General features: G+C 40.4%; 5 protein-coding genes across 8 annotated transcripts; 2 read left to right on the top strand and 3 right to left on the bottom strand.

Annotated features, from left to right (window-relative positions):
• Nucleotides 1-433: 433 nt before the first annotated feature.
• On the bottom strand, nt 434-1,617 carry LOC149503390 (chorion class A protein L11). The gene is made up of 2 exons (XM_089734899.1): nt 1,489-1,617; nt 434-772 (listed from the first exon to the last, which is right to left on the bottom strand). The coding sequence occupies exons 1-2, from the start codon at nt 1,537-1,539 to the stop codon at nt 434-436; spliced, it is 390 nt and encodes a 129-aa protein (XP_089591025.1). The 5' UTR covers nt 1,540-1,617.
• A 261-nt stretch (nt 1,618-1,878) lies between these two features.
• Nucleotides 1,879-3,698, top strand: LOC149503389 (chorion class B protein L11-like). 4 transcript variants are annotated; one of them, XM_089734787.1, is made up of 3 exons: nt 1,879-1,929; nt 3,189-3,267; nt 3,340-3,698. In XM_089734787.1, exons 1-3 carry the CDS (start codon nt 1,879-1,881, stop codon nt 3,687-3,689), a joined length of 480 nt encoding a protein of 159 aa, XP_089590913.1. In that variant the 3' UTR covers nt 3,690-3,698. The 4 variants fall into 4 exon arrangements, with proteins under 4 accessions (XP_089590913.1, XP_089590909.1, XP_089590906.1 ...); XM_089734783.1 differs by having other exon boundaries at nt 3,189-3,282; XM_089734780.1 differs by having other exon boundaries at nt 3,189-3,285.
• Nucleotides 3,699-5,032: 1,334 nt separating this feature from the next.
• Nucleotides 5,033-5,547, bottom strand: LOC114242008 (chorion class A protein L12-like). The gene is made up of 2 exons (XM_028173024.2): nt 5,497-5,547; nt 5,033-5,380 (listed from the first exon to the last, which is right to left on the bottom strand). Exons 1-2 carry the CDS (start codon nt 5,545-5,547, stop codon nt 5,033-5,035), a joined length of 399 nt encoding a protein of 132 aa, XP_028028825.2.
• A 331-nt stretch (nt 5,548-5,878) lies between these two features.
• Nucleotides 5,879-6,456, top strand: LOC114241979 (chorion class B protein L11-like). Its single transcript, XM_028172989.2, has 2 exons — nt 5,879-5,929; nt 6,013-6,456. The coding sequence occupies exons 1-2, from the start codon at nt 5,879-5,881 to the stop codon at nt 6,454-6,456; spliced, it is 495 nt and encodes a 164-aa protein (XP_028028790.2).
• Nucleotides 6,457-9,213: 2,757 nt separating this feature from the next.
• LOC149503388 (uncharacterized) lies at nt 9,214-10,820 on the bottom strand. Its single transcript, XM_089734763.1, has one exon. The coding sequence runs from the start codon at nt 10,818-10,820 to the stop codon at nt 9,981-9,983; it is 840 nt and encodes a 279-aa protein (XP_089590889.1). The 3' UTR covers nt 9,214-9,980.
• Between the last annotated feature and the right edge of the window lie 1,983 nt (nt 10,821-12,803).

The following is a 12,803-nucleotide window of genomic DNA, read 5'->3' as shown; positions in this document are numbered from 1 at the left end:
CAGCCAATTACATTAGCCAGCCATTTACTGATGGTAGGACCTCTTGGGAGTCCGCATGGGTAGGTACCACCACCCCGCCTATTTCCGCCGTGAAGCAGTAATGCGTTTCGGTTCGAAGGGTGGGGCAGCCGTTGTAACTATACTGAGATCTTAGAACTTATATCTCGAGGTGGATGGCGCATTTACGTTGTAGATGTCTATGGGCTCCAGTAACCACTTAACACCAGGTGGGCTGTGAGCTCGTCCATCCATCTAAGCAATAAAAAAACATCTGTTCTACTAGCAGCTCTGACTGCCGACAGCCACTTCAACCTCACGATTAAATTAAGCCAGATTTTGATGCTTGCAAAGATTTATTTACAATCAATTGTCAATTTTCAATGTTAATATTTCATGAGAACAGGACCTCGTTGCATCATGCCAGTTGATTTCTTCAGTAATAGCGACCACCGTATCCGCAGCCGCAGGTAGGGGCGCAATGTCCGCAGATAGAGACGCAGCCGCCAGCGCAGGCGGGACCTCCAAACTCGACACCACCGATGATGGGCACGCGGCCACCGACAGCGGTGACACCACCGACGGGCAGCTCACCGGCGACACCCACGTTACCGACGCCCTCGCCGCCATAGCCACCGTAATAACCACCGCCGTATCCGCCATAGCCATATCCGCCGCCGTATCCACCCAAGCCGTAGCCGAGTCCGTAGCCGCCCAGGCCGCCTCCACAGCCGCAGCCTCCCAGTCCTCTACCCAGGCACTGTCCGTAGACGTTCTAAAATAGTCACACAGATTAAAACTTATTACAACGGTAATGGGCCAAGAAACTATCAAGTAGAAACTGGTGATGGAACAGTTGTGAATAGACATATAGACCAATTACTTAAAAAATAAACAGATTCTGGGCAGCAAACTGCAGAAAGAGGGAAGGAATCGGAATTGGAATGTGAGGCAGTGAATGTTGAGGAACAAGAAAATATGGAAGAAATTTTTAGTAGTTTGGGGGAACAGGAACTTATAGAGTTACCGAGTCCAGACGAATGAGCAGAAATGTTAGGAAATCCTCCCGAACCAGAATCAGAATATTCTGGTGGTAAAATTCGTCACAAAAGTCATATACATCAGAGGTCACCCCATAGTAGATAGTATTAATAAAAACTTGAGATATTATACAGTGCTTAATAGTAAATACGTAGAAGATTATGATTAAGAATCTAATACTTTAAATTGTGACTAAGTTGTAATTGTGTCTGTATTTATTGGATCAAAATATATTTTATATTATTGTGAATAGTATAGTTATATACTTGGGAAGAAGGTATGTAGTGTATTAGTGAGGGCACTTGTTCTCCTTTTAATAAAAGGATTGCTAAGTGCGGGTTGCATAAAGACAGACACACAATGAACTGATTTGTTACCCAACACATGTGCTAAGTCATTATTAAATAATAAAACAGAATACTTTCAATATAAAATAAATGAAATACTTACTTGGATCAGGCAAGCCTGAACGCAGAGGAGGAGGAAAGCGAAGGCGGACATGTTGCAATGTATTCAGATACTTGATCTAGAATGTTTCCAAGTACAGAACATCCACCTTATATAGCAGCCGAGGGTCGTGGTCACCTTGGGATAACAGAATTTCATAATGAAAAGTTGTGAAACTAGAGTAATCTTTACTGCGTTCAAGTATTTTTAGTTTATTTCAAAATTTGACGAGAATCAGTGTTAGTAGCTCTGAAGGTTGCAATTTGAAAATTTTCAAAAGTCACGTCAATTGTTCATTAAGATAAAGTCTACGAGAACGATAAGGCGAATAGTTGTGTATAAAAGCTGAAGCAGTTCAAGTGAACTCATTCTGAAGTCATTCAGTGAAACAACATGGCCGCTAAACTCATTCTCTTCATCTGCGCCACCGCCCTCGTGGCACAGGTACGTCTTTACAATTAAAGCTCAAATATAATGTAAAACGCATTCTAATACTAATGTATATATTAATACTTGTAACTATACTTGAAACCTTAGAACTTATATCTCAAGTTAGGTGGCGCATTTACGTTGTGGATGTCTATGGGCTCCAGTAACCACTTAACACCAAGTGAGCTGTGAGCTCGTCCACCCATTTAAGCAATAAAAAAAAAACTTGAAGTCAAACTTTGCACCCCTTTTTACGAAAATTGCGCAGACGGAGGAGTATCAAATTTCCCACATTTATCACTACATAGTATAAAACAAAGTCACTTTCTCTGTCCCTATGTATGCTTAAACCTTTAATAGTACGCAACGGATTTTGATGCGGTTTTTTTTAATAGATAAAGTGGTTGAAGTGGAAGGTTTATAATAATATGTATAATAACATCCATGAAATAGTAAAGAAATCAATAATAAATGACAGTTTCCGAAGCGAAGCGAGGGCGGGTCGCTAGTGCAGAATATAAAGAAGGAATGCAGAATGCTAATATCTTTTTTAAATTATGCATTAAAAATACATTAAATCAATTAAAAAACATTACATGTATACCATAAACTCAGCAATCCCGCAATGCCTAAAGACAAAAGTCTTCAACGCTTGCGTACTGCCGGTCATGACATATGGCGCTGAAACGTGGACATTGACCGTAGGTCTAGTCCGTAAGTTCAAAGTCGCTCAGCGTGCTATGGAAAGGGGTATGCTCGGAGTTTCTTTGATGGATCGAGTCAGAAATGATGTAATCCGTCAAAGAACCAAAGTAACCGACATAGCCCTAAAGATTAGCAAGCTGAAGTGGCAATGGGCCGGACATACGTGTCGCAGAACCGATGGCCGATGGAGCAAACGTGTTCTGGACTGGAGACCGCGTACCAGTAAGCGCAGTGTTGGGCGTCCCCCTGCCCGTTGGACCGATGACTTGCGGCGATATGCTGGGAGAGAATGGATGCGGAAGGCGGAGGATCGTTCATTGTGGCGGACTATGGAAGAGGCCTACATCCAGCAGTGGAGAGATACAGGTTGATGATGATACCATATACACACACACACGCATATAATATACTTTTTTGTTTATGGCGAACTCTGTGAATAGAGGAGTATAATAAATAGTCTTTGATAATAGAACCAATATTAAGGTTCAAACTTATAATGTCCATTAATTATAGTCGAATTTCGAGTACTGGGAGACCACTAGTATTTAATTTCTTCCCATTGTTCACAGTCCGCTTTGGGCATCGGTTGTGGTTGCGGTTGTGGAGGTCGTGGCTACGGCGGTCTGGGCTATGGTGGTCTGGGCTATGGTGGTCTGGGCTATGGTGGTTTGGGCTATGGTGGTCTGGGCTATGGTGGTCTGGGCTACGGGGGCTATGGAGGTGGATGCGGTCGTGGTTTCAGCGGTGGTGGTCTCCCTGTAGCTACTGCCTCTGCTGCTCCCACTGGGCTTGGGATAGCTTCCGAGAACAGGTACGAGGGTACCGTCGGTGTCTGCGGCAACCTGCCGTTCCTTGGTACTGCTGATGTCGCTGGCGAGTTCCCCACCGCCGGTATTGGTGAAATCCTCTACGGCTGCGGAAACGGTGCCGTTGGTATTACCCGCGAGGGTGGACTCGGCTATGGAGCTGGTTACGGAGGCGGCTACGGTCTCGGCTATGGAAGCTACGGAGGCGGCTACGGTCTCAGCTATGGAGGCTACGGCGGATGCGGATGTGGCTGCGGCTACTGAACAAATTGTCAACACGAGGCTTGTCCTTTTATAATCTGAACACTCAAAATATATTTTATTCCAGCATCAAACTGTGTTTCAGTATAATTATGCTCCGTGGCGATATTGATTCGAATTTCGAATAAATTTGAATTAAAAATAGTGTAAGAAAACATGATTTCAGTGTAAAAAAAAGCGTGCTGTGCTTTTCAGGATATTATCAAAATAACCCTTCTACTCATATCTTTTCATAAAATATTTATAACTATTGGACATAGGCCTCCCCCAAGGTTAACAACACTTTATTACTGGTGGCAGGACTTCTTATGAGCCTGCCCGACTAGGTACCACCACCCTGCCTATTTCTGCCATGAAGCACTTGAGATATTAGAACTTATGTCTCAAGGTGGGTGGCGCATTTACGTTGTAGATGTCTATGGGCTTCAGTAACCGCTTAACACCAGGTGGGCTGTGAGCTCGTAGACCCATCTAAGCTTTAAAAAATAAAAAACAATGACGTGTTCTACGCAGTCCGCATCGAGCGGATTCCCACGATCTTCAACAGGTGATCGGTCTATGTCGTGGGAGATTTGGCCTGCCCACTCTATGTTTTCCGGTGCACGGTCGCCACTTGAGAATTTTTCGTCGCTTAAAGAGATAAGATACCGAAATTAAGAACCTAACTATCCGAATGTAGGTGGTGAGGCAGAGCGTTGATGTTCGGAAACTCGATTAGGTCAAACTCCGTGTTTCCAAGTATTTCCATCTCTCCAATCTTAAGATAAACTTTTGTGAGTTTATATGGCAATTGAAAGGATTCTCCACTAAAAGTCCGCTGGAACTGAATTCGTGGAACTAACATTCCAAACCCCAGCGTGTACAAGAATAAAGCTAACAGTACAGTACAGTAGTCGCCCGAAAATATTAAAATCTCAGGGTCAAAGGAAATTTTTTAGGCTTCATTTATATTTTGTACTATAAGCTCTGTGGCGATTTCTTAGAGTAATTGATGGAGGTGATCAGATCGTTGGCATCTATCACGCCATCATCAGCGGCCGCGAGAACATTTCTATTACCTGAAACCACTATACTTCTTCATAGTAGACCCAAACATCACTTTTACCATAGGTTTGGCTACTCAGGGAATCCTTCCTGTCCTCAATACTATCAAAGAACGTAGGTACTAGACGTGTATGTTGTTCAAGATTTTTAATCACGAAGCTTTAGTTGAAACCAAATTCTTGGGAAGAAGTTATTGGGAAGTCCCTTAACAAGAAACAAATCTTAATTAAAATAGCTGGCTATGCTTGCCTCGATCAGAGTTTAATTAATGGAGGATTGCCGTATTTTCTTTCTTTACATTTTCAGTAGTATCCACCGAGGCCAGCGCGTCCACATCCGCAAGTGGGAGCGCAGTGTCCGCAGATGGAGACGGCACCAGCGGCGCAAGCGGGACCTCCGTACTCAACACCACCGATGATGGGCACGCGGCCGCCGACAGCGGTGACACCACCGACGGGCAGCTCACCAGCGACTCCAACGTTACCGATACCCTCACCTCCGTATGAACCGCAACCACCGCCGTATCCACCGTCGATGCCGTTCCAGCCAAGACCTAGTCCGTTCCAACCACCACCGAGTCCGTTCCAACCATTCCAGCCACCTCCACAACCGCAACCGCCTAGTCCACCCAAGGACTGGCCATATACGTTCTGTAACGACAGTAACGCTTCATGACAATATTCAAACTCATCAGAAACAACATCAGTATTATATATTAGTAGTGACAATTTCAGAGCGCAGAGCACATAAATTAAACATTACTCACTTGGATCAGGCAGGCCTGAGCGCAGAGGAGAAGGAGAGCGAAGGTAGACATGTTGTTGTATTCAGGTACTAGACGGAGAATGCTATTACTGCACAGCGGCAATCCTTTTATACGAATAATTGTATTCCTTTAAGGGCGATTGCGACAAAGTGTTGAAATGTAGAATTGTGAAAAAAATTCTTTTTCCTTGATTGACACGTATCATTTAGCTGTCTCCAACAGCCGCACCACTAGTTAGGGTAATCTCATTCAAACAAAATTTCACAAGGTACAGTGATGTAGGTTAAAGTCACGTTTTTGAGATAGGACACTTGAGAAATATTCCGTATAAAACAGACACAACTGACATCGAACTCATTCTGAAGTCAATCAGTGAAACAACATGGCCGCTAAACTCATTCTCTTCGTCTGCGCCACCGCCCTCGTGGCACAGGTACGTCTTTTCAACTAAAACTTATATTTAATGTAAAACGCGTTCTAATATTAATATATTTTATTACTTCACGTTGTTCACAGTCCGCTTTAGGCATTGGTTGTGGTTGCGGTTATGGAGGTCGTGGCTACGGCGGTCTGGGCTATGGTGGTTTGGGCTATGATGGTCTGGGCTACGGGGGTTTTGGAGGTGGATGCGGACGTGGTTTCAGCGGTGGTGGTCTCCCTGTAGCTACTGCCTCTGCTGCTCCCACTGGTCTGGGTGTAGCTTCCGAGAACAGATACGAGGGTACCGTCGGTGTCTGCGGTAACCTGCCTTTCCTTGGTACTGCTGATATCGCTGGTGAGTTCCCCACTTACGGTTTCGGTGAAATCGACTACGGTTGCGGTGATGGCGCCGTCGGCATCACCGCTGAGAGAGGCATCGGCTACGCTGGTGGTCTCGGCTATGGCGCTGGATACGGTCTCGGCTATGGAGGCTACGCCGGAACCGGATATGGATGTGGATGTGGTGGAAGAATCTACTAAATAATATTTTAAATTGAACACTGTTAAACCGTACAAAATAAATCGCATCGAACTGACTTGTTTGTTTCCTTATTTAATATAATATGAAAATTGTAAATTATTTTATAAATATCTGGAATTGAATTTTGATAACGAATTTGGTTTAAGTTTCAGTAAAACCTTCTTCTGGTACTTTCAAACGAGTTCCAAAAATTATCGATACGACTTTTAACGGAACAGTAAGAAAGTATTCTGCGTTTAAAGCATTGAAATTCCACAGGAGTCTTGAGAAAATATAGTTAAGTCTGTGGGCTTATCCCACATTCCTTGCACACAGATTTACTCTACAATATAATATTTATATAACATATTTATTTAATATAATTATTAATACACACAGAGTATACATTCACACATATAACATATCTATTAATATATTATTACTACATATACAACACACATAATAATAATAAAAAGCCTTTTATTTCGTACAAGTGACATAAAAAGTGACAAAAACAAAAAATTAATGCAATTCCTAACTAATAAAATTAAATACTGTATCTGTTGTATAATATTAGGTATTATTTCCCACTTGCAAGAACCCCTCCTCGGGTAAAGGCCTCCTCCAAGGATAGCCAATCTTCTCTGGATTGCGCAATTTTAATCCAATTTGTAGTTGCTACTTTCTTTATATCATCTTCCCATCTAGTATATGGTCTTCCCCTCTTTCTTTTTCCTAGTGGACCCGTCCATGTTGTTACCTTTTTTGTCCATCTCTGGTCCTGAAGGCGTGCAACATGTCCAGCCCATTGCCATTTTAAAGTTAAAGCTTGAACTAGTACATCAGTTGCTTTGCTAATTTTTCTGATTTTTGAGTGACGGATTTTCTGTATTTTCTTTAAATTTAGCATACTACGCTCCATTCCTCTTTGGCATGTGACTATTTTGTTTTTTATATTGTTACTAAACGTCCATGTTTGACATCCGTATAATAAGCAAGGCAGAAGGCAAGAATTTAGAACTTTAGTTTTGAGATTAGTAGGCAGGTTACTCTTGAATATTTCTCTTAGACTCCAATATTTGTTCCATGTCAGTTGTACTCTACGGTTTACTTCTAGGTCATTGTGATTTCCGTTGAACCCTATTTGTTTGCCAAGGTATGTGTATACTTCTGTGTACTTCAGAGGTTCGCCTTCGACTGATATTGGTGCCTTTGTGTTGTTAGTCATAAGCATAGTTTTTGTGCGGTTGATTTCTAAGCCTACTTTCTTGCTAGCTTCATTTAATGATTCTATCATGGTTTCTAGTTGAAATCTAGTTTCTGTAATAAGCACTATGTCATCTGCGAATCGTAGGTGGCTTAGGTAGTCATTTTTAATCTTAATTCCGTATCCCCTCCAGTCTAGTGAGCTAATTATCGATTCTAGTGTGGCTATGAATAATTTTGGGGATAGTGGGTCGCCTTGTTTAACTCCTCTTTTCACTGGAAACCAGGGGCCAGCTGTCTCTAGTTTAACTCTATTTCTGCTATTTTTATAGATGTTTTTGATTGCGTTGATGTACTGTTCTTCCACTTTTTGGCATCTTAGAGATTCCCAAATGCTGTCGTGGGATATGGTGTCAAAGGCCTTCTGGTAATCAATAAACGCAAGATAGAGTGGTCTCTGCATTTCTTGGTATTTCTCTATAAGAAGCTGTAGCGTATGTATGTGGTCCATAGTTGAGAATCCTTTTCTGAAGCCCGCCTGTTCCACAGGTTGCCTTGATTCTATTGCACTACTTATTCTCTCGTTAATAATTGAGGAAAAAAGTTTGTAAGTTGATGGTAGCAGGCTTATCGGTCTGTAGTTCCCCACGTCGTTTGGATCTCCTTTTTTATAGAGTAAGATTATATTTGACTCTGACCATTGGGTGGGTGTCTCTCCAGTTTCCAGAATCAAGTTAAACAATATTGCGAAAGGAGAAGCCAGCAAAGGTGTAGCTAGTTTTAGAGATTCATTTGTAATGTTATCCGGGCCTGGGCTTTTGTCTAATCTTAGTTTCTCCATGGCTCTTATGACTTCGCTTACCTCTATGTGAGTTACGCTTTTATTTTCAAACATGTATTTTGTATTTTGACTTGTGTTGATGTTGCTGTGTCTAGCGCTGTATAGGGTTTTGTAGTAATCGGTTGCTATATTAATAATTTCACTCCGGTTCTGTAGTGCTATGCCATCTCTTTTCAATCCGCCGATCCATGTTCTGTTTGTCCTTAATTCTTTGAAAGCTTTTTTCGTGCTTCCCGTTCTGCTAAGATGTTTGTTAATAATCTTGTGTCTGTGATTTATATAATCTTTTTTTATGCATTTATTTACAAGCTTGTACAAGGCTGAGATATGATTTTTTGTAGCTCGACTTTTGTTTTTACTTTTCTGCATCTTCTGTCTCTTCTTTAGCAGATCTAGAGTATGTTCTGACAATATTTTTTGAGTTTTGACAGGTTTAGGTATTGTAGTTGTAACAAACTGTTGACTTAACTTGATAACTTTTATAATGCTGTCATAATATTCCTGTACAGTTTTGTTCTCTGGTTAATTAAGTAAGTATTGTGATTCGTCAGATTTCAAGCATTCCCTATATGCTTGTACCTCTTGATCAGTTTTTAAAGGAATGTTTGGTTGATTGTGGTATTTAGCTCTACTCTTCCTATTTTTTGTTAATATTATTGTTGCTCGGACTGGTCTGTGGTCTGATGGATAATTTATATTTAATACTTCTATGTTTTGAAACATGTGTGGTTGGTTGGATAGCATAAAATCAATTTCATTTTTATATTTTTGGTCTGGGGATCTCCAAGTCCATTTGTTTTTCGATTTTTTCTTGAAAAATGTATTTAGGATTACTAGTCGATTTTCAATTGCAAAATTTATCAATTTCTGGCCTCTTTCGTTCCTATCGCCATATCCATGGAGTTTCATGACCAGGTTTTCTTCCTGTTTTGGTTGTCCTATTTTGGCATTGTAGTCTCCCATCAGTATGTAATATTTATGAGCAGCCTCTATTGCTATACGGACTGTTATGTAAAAGTTATCTATATCTTCTTCGCTAGCTTTTTCGGTTGGTGCATATACTTGTATGATGGATATGGGAGTGTCTTCGATAATGATGTTTAGTAATGCAACTCTTTCTGTGAATCCAATGAAGCTTTCTATATTATTTTTATATTGTTTCTTTATCAAAAAGCCCACCCCATACATACCAGGTGTATTACCTGAGTGACAGAATATAAAGTGATCATGTTCTTCAATGATTGTTCCCGAACGTCTTGTTTCGGATAATCCTATGATGTCATATTTAAATTCTTTCAATGCTTCGTTTAATTCTATTAATCGTTCATGTGATAGGAGTGATCTGACATTGTATGTCAATATGTAGAATATCTTTTGAAGGTTTTTTTGATTCCCTGGAGGGTTTTGGTCATAATCTTCCACGGGGACCAACCGGATTGGAAGATGTTTTTCTTGTGTATTTTGTTTGTTTTTCTTGTGGGAGGGGGGTGGTAGTGGCTATATATTCTTGTTTTGATTGTTCTGCTTAATCAGTGTGTTGTTAGTATTTTTTGTAGTAAGGAAGTTGAGCATGCCCGGTTTCAAGGTACCCTCCGATAGACTAGATGATCTTTGTATCGGAGCTTGTGTTTTGTTCTTCTTGCTTGCTTGAATCTTTTTCTCATCTTGAGGGCGGGAATGAAAACGGGGGGTTTCGGGTGAAGCAGATAGCATTCTTTTATTGGTATTTTTTGTGTTATTGTTCTTAGTTATTACTACCACTTTATCATACTTGATGATCGCAGTGTTGCCCTTCTCTCGCTCTTCCTGTACCTGTTTTTGTAGTTCTTTCCTTTTTTCCAAAATGTTTTGTGGATAATCCTCTTTTAAATAGTAAGGGGTATCATTCAGTTTTCCTCTATTTTTGTATATATCTATTTTTAAACCCAAAGTTACAAATGTCACAATAATTGGTCGAGGTTTTTCTCCTTTCTTGCCTATTCTCTTAGCCTCCTGAATGTCTGTAGAATTTAGTTTAATAGATAAGTGACGTTCTATGAAACTGGCTATACTTCTTTCCAAGTTTGAATATGAAATTTCCGTTTCTTCCACCCCAAAGAAGACAATATTCCTTAGTCTTGCTTGTTTTTCTAAAAAATACAGTCTTTTTCCTTGATTTTGCACTTCAGCTTTGAGATTTTCGAATTTTTCTTCCCAGGAATCAAACTTTTCGTCTAGTATTTTATTTATGTTTTGAGTCACTTGTTCTGTCACTTTCTCGCCGCTTTTTTTAATCATAGCTTTTTGTTCATCCAGTTCTTTTTGGATGATTCTGAGTGCAATTAAAATTTCTTCCATTGTTTATTAGATAGCGTAACGATAGAACGAGTAACGAGTTTGTTTTGATACTGGTGGCGCCCTCTCTTATCTTAGGTGTATCTATTTCAATGGACGTTAAATAAGAGGTCAATAGTAGTCGGGATAACGTGAAAACTGAGTTATGACGAAGTTTGTTAGAATCGGCAGATGGCGTTAGTTGACGTGGCGATATATGGGTATTATATTAATGGGACTTAGATTATTATAATTTCTTTCGGATAATCTTTCCAAAACCCACTGACTTATGCTTGTTCGACACTCTGTGCCATCCGTTCGCTCCTCGTAGATTTTTCCCTCGATCAGATCACAAAATGATATTCAACGATGTTCTTCTCACTCGAGTAATTTTTACAATTATTCATTAAATCCTTAAACAATTGGCTAGTATTCACTGTTTAGCTTGCAGAGTACAGGCAATTACGCGTACTTAAACTCACTTTTCAAGGAATGGCACTATTTAAATATTTTTAAATCACGATAAAATACAGAGCCGATGTGTATTCTGGCAAACTACCCTACCCTCTCTACCCTACCTCCTTTTATTTTATTATTTATTATTATTATTATACAACACACATACACACACGACAATTTATCGTACCGCGTCAATCAGCTGGTCGCCCGTTCGTTCGCGCCGTGGACACGCGCGCTTGGACGGAATGTCGCGGGTAGATCGACAAAGCACTCTTGCGCAGCTGATCGCGGCTAGCCACGCCCACAGTCGAAACCTACCTCGAGACGGAACGCACGTCGCTTTTGCATCCTGAGTATTGTTTTCGAAGCTTTTGCCTCAATTGTGATAACGCGCTTTCTTTGTGTCTATTGTTACTGTATTATTGTGTAAAGTGTATTCTGTGTACTACCCATAAACTATATCTCTCTGTGCTCGTAACCTTCTATTCTTCATTATAATAATAATATAGACTGTGTTGTATTTTCGTGTGGACTAAGTGTTAGTTGTAATAAACATTTCATTAGTGTGCAAGGTGTCGATTTTAATTTATTATCCGAACACCGACGGCGCCTACTCAGGTACCTACTTACCTTTATCTCAATTACGCTACAAGTCCGGACGACCCGTACATACTCAAACCACATCTATACGGGAGACCAACGATTCTCGTCTATAAGTCATTAGCTAGAAATGATATTAGCAGATTATTTCACTAATCTAGTAGCTAATGCTAGTAGCTAGTAGCTAACGATTATTGCTATTATAACAGTCGACGACGCCCAAAACATGTCATTACGGATCCTCCCGATTAGTTCTTTTAGGTACCACAAGGGCTAGACGAGCGAATTAACCCACAGATACAGCCCACTATTATTACTGGTGGTAGGACCTCTTGTGAGTCCGCACCGGGTAGGTACCAACCACCACCCTGCCTATTTCTACCGTGAAGCAGTTATGCGTTTCGGTTTGAAGGGTGGGGTAGCCGTTGTAACTATACTGAGAACTTAGAGCTTATATCTCAAGGTGGGTGGCGCATTTACGTTGTAGATGTCTATGGGCTCCAGTGACCAATTAACACCAGGTGGGAAGTGAGCTCGTCCACCCATCTAAGCAATAAAAAAATATATATCTCTCTTGCGAAATGTCAAAAAATTCTAAGAGTCAATGGCACGCCGGTGTAGAGCAGCAATGGAAAGCCGTGGACATGCTACTATTTTTATTTAGTTTAAAATAATATATTATATTAAATTTCTTATGTTCTTTTCACACTTCACATTAATGTGATTTATTTAACCTAAGTTTCAAATTATATTTGCCGATTTTTACCGAAAGAAAACCCTAGAGCAGCTTAATACATCGTTCTTAATAATTATTTGTCTAGTTTATGTGTGTACTTTAAGCAGTAAATTTGTCTATAGAGCAAAAATAAAATTTGTAAAAGGTATAGTTAGCATTTAGCTATTTCATAACTAGCTATTGATAAGAAGGAATACATACTAACTATACAT

This window comes from Bombyx mandarina, chromosome 02, assembly GCF_030267445.1.
Source record: "Bombyx mandarina strain Sakado chromosome 02, ASM3026744v2".
In the NCBI taxonomy this organism is placed as follows: domain Eukaryota; kingdom Metazoa; phylum Arthropoda; class Insecta; order Lepidoptera; family Bombycidae; genus Bombyx; species Bombyx mandarina.
The sequence above is the reverse complement of the archived record's forward strand: the minus strand, read 5'-3'. Positions and strand labels throughout refer to the sequence as shown.

Bases quoted from the DNA above. Each gene is read 5' to 3' on its own strand.
- LOC114242008 (XM_028173024.2), bottom strand. From the start codon at position 5,547: ATGTCTACCTTCGCTCTCCTTCTCCTCTGCGCTCAGGCCTGCCTGATC. The intron at 5,381-5,496 runs GTGAGTAATGTT...CTGTCGTTACAG, and splicing joins CTCAGGCCTGCCTGATCCAA to AACGTATATGGCCAGTCCTT.
- LOC149503390 (XM_089734899.1), bottom strand. From the start codon at position 1,539: ATGTCCGCCTTCGCTTTCCTCCTCCTCTGCGTTCAGGCTTGCCTGATC. The intron at 773-1,488 runs GTAAGTATTTCA...TGACTATTTTAG, and splicing joins TTCAGGCTTGCCTGATCCAA to AACGTCTACGGACAGTGCCT.
- LOC149503388 (XM_089734763.1), bottom strand. From the start codon at position 10,820: ATGGAAGAAATTTTAATTGCACTCAGAATCATCCAAAAAGAACTGGAT.
- LOC114241979 (XM_028172989.2), top strand. From the start codon at position 5,879: ATGGCCGCTAAACTCATTCTCTTCGTCTGCGCCACCGCCCTCGTGGCA. The intron at 5,930-6,012 runs GTACGTCTTTTC...CGTTGTTCACAG, and splicing joins CCACCGCCCTCGTGGCACAG to TCCGCTTTAGGCATTGGTTG.
- LOC149503389 (XM_089734774.1), top strand. From the start codon at position 1,879: ATGGCCGCTAAACTCATTCTCTTCATCTGCGCCACCGCCCTCGTGGCA. The intron at 1,930-3,188 runs GTACGTCTTTAC...CATTGTTCACAG, and splicing joins CCACCGCCCTCGTGGCACAG to TCCGCTTTGGGCATCGGTTG.